The 4987-nt window shown below is 51.6% G+C and overlaps 1 protein-coding gene across 1 annotated transcript; it reads left to right on the top strand.

Moving 5' to 3' along the window:
• The first annotated feature begins 56 nt into the window (after positions 1-56).
• Positions 57-4226, top strand: Il10 (interleukin 10). The gene is made up of 5 exons (XM_010613126.3): positions 57-332; positions 1173-1232; positions 1530-1682; positions 2590-2655; positions 3531-4226. Exons 1-5 carry the CDS (start codon positions 60-62, stop codon positions 3621-3623), a joined length of 645 nt encoding a protein of 214 aa, XP_010611428.1. The 5' UTR covers positions 57-59; the 3' UTR covers positions 3624-4226.
• The last annotated feature ends 761 nt before the right edge of the window (positions 4227-4987 follow it).

The raw sequence follows: 4987 nt of genomic DNA, 5'->3' as shown, positions 1-4987 counted from the left end.
AAAAAAAAAAAAAAAAAAAAAAAACCTTTGCCAGGAAATATGAGTCTGTGGCTTCATCAATGGGGTGGCTCTATAAAAGGGGGCACAGGAGGAGAAGGGCTCACTCCAGGGGATCGCTCTTGCAAAACCAAGCTACAAGGCAGGCTTGCAGAAGGGGCAGTTCCGCCATGCCCAGCTCAGTGCTGCTGTGTTGCCTGGTCTTACTGGCTGGGGTCAGGACCAGCCAAGGCATGGGCACCCAGTCTGAGGACAGCTGCACCCACTTCCCCGCCGGCCTGCCCCACATGCTCCAAGAGCTCCGAGCCGCCTTTGGCAAAGTGAAGACTTTCTTTGTGAGTATCCTGCCCTCCTGCCAGTCCTTTCTTTCCAGGACCGCCTGAGCTAGGCATTCTGCTGAAGCTGTAAGAAGCTTTCTCATCTTCCTCCTCCTCTCCCCTCTTCATCGCTAGCACCCATTCCCCTCAGATTTAAATTTTTAAGAGAGTCCCAGATTAAGACACAAGCTTAGAAAATTAAGCTAAGCCTAGACTATGCGGCAAAAGTGCAGGGAAAACTACCTACAAGGTAAATGCACTGTTTCTCCTCTGCTCAGAAACTTTCTCTAAGGTCCCTTGGAGCTCAATGCTGTATTGGCTGAGAGAAAGGAAGCCGGGTCTGATTGGAGGGGAAGGATGCTCCCCTTACCCTGGGGGAGGAAAACATGCACTGCCTCTCTGGGAGTCTCCAGACCAGAAACACTGAGTGTTAGGGCAGCACCAGGCGCGGGGAGACTGGCCTTGGGAAGAGCTTCCATTCCCAGAGAGAGCACTTAGTGCTGGAGCTGGAGGTCCACAGCAGGCAAAAGGAAAGCAACGAGCAGGGCGTGCACAGGGCCATGGAAAGTCGCCACGGGGCCTTCCTCCAAGCCTGAAGTGAAGACCAAGACTGAGTCAGGCTTCTGCCTTCCCATCCAAATCGTCCAGAATGTTTAAATAACTCGGTCCTGACGGATTGGATATGATTTAACTACTGATTGCAGCACACTGTGTCTTCTTTTAAAAATTCTCTTTCCAATTTCTGGGCCAGGGCAACATGGATTACGAATGAGAAAGCACACGTACAGGGGCATCAGACGGACACCGCGCCTCGGGGTCTCCCCCAAGCCTCTGCTCACTTGCCTTTTGTTCTTGCAGCAAACAAAGGACCCGCTGGACAACACGCTCTTGAACCAATCCTTGCTGGAGGACTTTAAGGTGAGGCTGGGCAGCGGGTGGGCGTGCGTGCGTGAGTGCGTGCGTGAGTGCGTGCGCAGCCCTGTTAGGGAAGGGCGGCTGCTTCGGCCTGCTGGGAGCTCGTCTGCTTCCTTCACTTTGAAAAGGAGAAGTGGGAGTGGGAAGGCCTCGACTCAGCACATTGCCTGCAGCCAGGACTGTGGAGGACTCAGTTCTGGGGAGGCAGCTGGCTAGGAAGGTGGCTAAGAACACGGCTGTCCCTCCGGCTGCAGCTGCTGTTCTCACACTGCTCTGCGTCCCTCTGCCTCCTGCCCTCAGGGCTACCTGGGCTGCCAAGCCTTGTCGGAGATGATCCAGTTTTACCTGGTGGAGGTGATGCCCAAGGCGGAGAATCACGACCCCAGCGTCCAGGAGCACGTGAACTCCCTGGGGGAGAAGCTGAAGACTCTCCGGCTGCGGCTGCGACGCTGTGTGAGTAGCAGACCAGGCCTCTTCCATGCTGTCCCCAGATCCCATCTTCTGTGGCCCAGCAGGGCCCGGCGCAGCCAGAGACACACGCAGACCGAGACTGCTGGCCCCGGAGTCAGATCTCTTGCTCATTTCTCTCTAGGCAGGAGTGGGGGTGGCTGCTAGGCATTTACATGTGAAGATTTGCACATAGCTTTCCTGTCATTTGTGAGTCACTCGTGGGTTATCAGCAACTCCCCTCTCTTTGTGAAACCGGCCCAGCGGGCCCCATCTCTGGATCCAGGCCCTGGGCTGGAAGCTGAGGCCCCAAGTAGAGGAGGGGACATCTCTCATTCTTCTCCTCTTTGGAAAGCAGCGCCACTCAGAGAGAACACCCGCTCCCAGGACGGACCCTGGCTTCTCAGAAGGGCAGGGTCTTCTGTTCCAGGGTGTGTCTGTGACTAACTCCCCAAGGGCCTTTCCCTCTGCACCACTGACGGATGCTTCTTTTCTCACGGATCCTGGAAAGTCAGTGGGTATCTACTTTTAGAGCAGGGCTACGCATAGAGTCTCGTCTCCTAACTGCGACTGTGTCTCTGTTCCTCAGACACTGAAACGTAGTCCCCGAGAGTAAAGGAGAGAGACGAAACAGGAAGGAAAAGGACAGCCGGGAGTCTGCGGGGAAAGCCACGGCTGGGTTCTCATCCAAGCCTTGGCAGCTCCCTGAGTGACACCAAAGACAGACATTTCGTGTCCCTGGCAATTCCCTCTGCCATCTGGGTGGTGGTGAGGGTCGGACAGCGCTCGGTTCTCCCTGGGAGGCATTCTGGATGAATCTGGCCACACTTCATACGACCAGCTTGTCCCCCAAGCCTTAGGGAAAGGCCAGCCAGGAGCCAAGGTCATTAACACTTTCTCTCTTCTTGTGTAGCATCGATTCCTTCCCTGTGAGAATAAGAGCAAGGCGGTGCAGCAGGTGAAGGACGCATTCAGTAAGGTGAGTGTGGGCTGAGGGTAACAGGTGCTGCCTGGGGAGACGGTGTGAGGACCTGAGAAGTGGCGTGACCCTCAGCCCTGAGGAACAGCTGCCTCAGTTCTACTTGCTTTCTGCAGATTGCCTGTGGGGTTTCTAAATGACTGCACCCCGCAGCGAGACGGCCTACAAAGGAAACAGAAAGTACAGAAAGTGCTGTTGGGAGTCCAGGCTGAACCCACACGTGCAGGAAGCTGACGCGTGATGCACACACACGCTTGTCTGGGGCTCAGTCTGGACTCCCCAAATGCAGAATAAGCAGGAAGAGTTCTCACTTACCTAGAGTTGGTTCAGCTGACTTTCTGTCTGCTCCTCACACCTCCAAAGGTGCCTGAGAATGCTCACTCACAAATCAAGCAGGGTTTCACACTTCCAACTGCCTGTGAACCTCTCAGCCCAAGTTTCTCAGAAGCCATGTGAAGGGTGTGTCCTCTCCATGGTCCGGGACAGACACTGGCCGGAATCCCTTGGCGGTGGGCCAGAGCAACAGGGTAGGGTCTGTCTGCTCTGGCTGTTGGGAGAGTATAGACATTAAAAAGGCTCCCTGTCTTGTGTTCAAGCTGCTTCCTCTAATATCTTTTCATCAAATTCTGCATAAGCACCAAGCGAACACATGACCTTTAAAAGTGTCGAAATGGCACATTTGGAAGGTGGTGGTGTAAACGGAACGCTCCCCCTTCTACCCACTGGCCGTGCTCAAAGCTGTGGGGAGCTGAAGGTGAAGGCACAGCCTTGGCTGTCCTCAAGATCCGTGACATACTTTCCAGCATCAGGGAGCAAGAACAGGCCCTTGTCCTCTGGTAGCGCTTCAGCCACGTGTTTCTCATTTCCCAACTCAGCTCCAAGAGAAAGGTGTGTACAAAGCCATGAGTGAGTTTGACATCTTCATCAACTACATAGAAGTCTACATGACGGAGAAAGCAACACACTGAAGCACTGAGGATGGCGACTCCATCCACTGGACTCTTGGACTCTTGCTCATAAAATGGAGGTCTCCAAACTGTGACGCAGGGTTCTGGGCCACCTGAACCAGCTCTGGGGAGAACCCCACTGTACCTCTCTCCTGTGATATTTATTACCCATTCTTATTTATTTATGAGCTTCTCTGTGAACTATTTAGAAAGAAGCCCAATATTATAATTTTTTCAGTATTTATTATTTTCACCTGTTTTAAGCTGTTTCCATAGGATAACACACTATGGTATTTGAGTGTTTTATGAGACATTTTTAATTTATATAAGAGGAGAGATGTTCCTTGGGGAGCCAAGTAAATCTTCCATTCCAAGCAGGAACACGTTTTCTAGCTGTTGGGCTGTTTTCCATGACCTCCTTCTAATTTCTCTTTTGCCTGGGCTTGGGGATCTGGGGGCACTGCAAACTCGCACCCTCCTAGGAAGAGAAACCAGGGAGCTCCCTCACTGACTAACTGTCCAGCAGCTCAGAGGGATCCCCTGACCGCACCCTCCAGCCACTCCATTCTTGAAAGCTGTTGCTCGCGCGTTATTTATGATGGCCTAAAGTTGGTTCTAATAGAACTCAGTTTTAAGAAGAAGTAATCCAATTCCTCTGGGAATGTTATTTTTGTTGTCTGTCTTCATAGCAGATTTTAATTTTGAAAAAAAATAAATGGATTTTTATTCAAATCATGTTGTGTCATCTGAGTCCTGTCTGGCTAAAAGTGTCCCCGTGAAGCTTCCAGGATGTGGAGAAGACTGCAGAAATGGACTCTGCCTTCCAGAAAAGGGAGCCTGCAACCTCTCCAGGAGACAGAGGCAGCTCCAAACATGATCAGGATTCTAACTCTAAAGCCAACAGCAAGCACGACCATGGTCTCCCCATACCTCCATCCTTTAAGATGTAACCCTAATTCCTTAAAAATCATGCTGGATTTTTTTTTTTTCATAGTAGCCAAATTGCCCAGGATGAGCTCAAACTTGTGATCCTCCTACCTCAACCTTGCAGAGTGCTGGGACTGCATGTGTACACCACTATTCCTGGCTGACTGTGTTGACTTTTAAGGCTACAAAAGGTGATTCTATACATACAAAAGCCAGAAAGCTGCAGTTTGTTTGGGAGTCTTTGTTTTTGTTTCTTCAAGCTTAAAAGATCCAGAGCATGAATACGAGCTTGCCTGGGTTAGCCTGATGATCAGGAGAAAGGGCTGGCATGGCTTCCAGCACTGAGAGAAGATCCCACTGAACAGAGGTGGTTGCTCTTGGTAATCACAACCAGAGTCTACTACTACCAAGTCCTCTCAGCTGAGATCAGAGGCAACAGGGCTAGATCCACGTGAATA

This window comes from Fukomys damarensis, unplaced genomic scaffold, assembly GCF_012274545.1.
Source record: "Fukomys damarensis isolate Sample0158 unplaced genomic scaffold, DMR_v1.0_HiC HiC_scaffold_11, whole genome shotgun sequence".
Lineage (NCBI taxonomy): Eukaryota > Metazoa > Chordata > Mammalia > Rodentia > Bathyergidae > Fukomys > Fukomys damarensis.
This window is presented reverse-complemented; position numbering and strand designations above follow the sequence as displayed.

Excerpts from the sequence above, each read along its gene's own strand:
- Il10 (XM_010613126.3), top strand. The coding sequence starts at position 60 with ATGGGGTGGCTCTATAAAAGGGGGCACAGGAGGAGAAGGGCTCACTCC. Across the intron at positions 333-1,172 it reads GCAAAGTGAAGACTTTCTTT|CAAACAAAGGACCCGCTGGA; the intron begins GTGAGTATCCTG and ends TTGTTCTTGCAG. Across the intron at positions 1,233-1,529 it reads CCTTGCTGGAGGACTTTAAG|GGCTACCTGGGCTGCCAAGC; the intron begins GTGAGGCTGGGC and ends TCCTGCCCTCAG.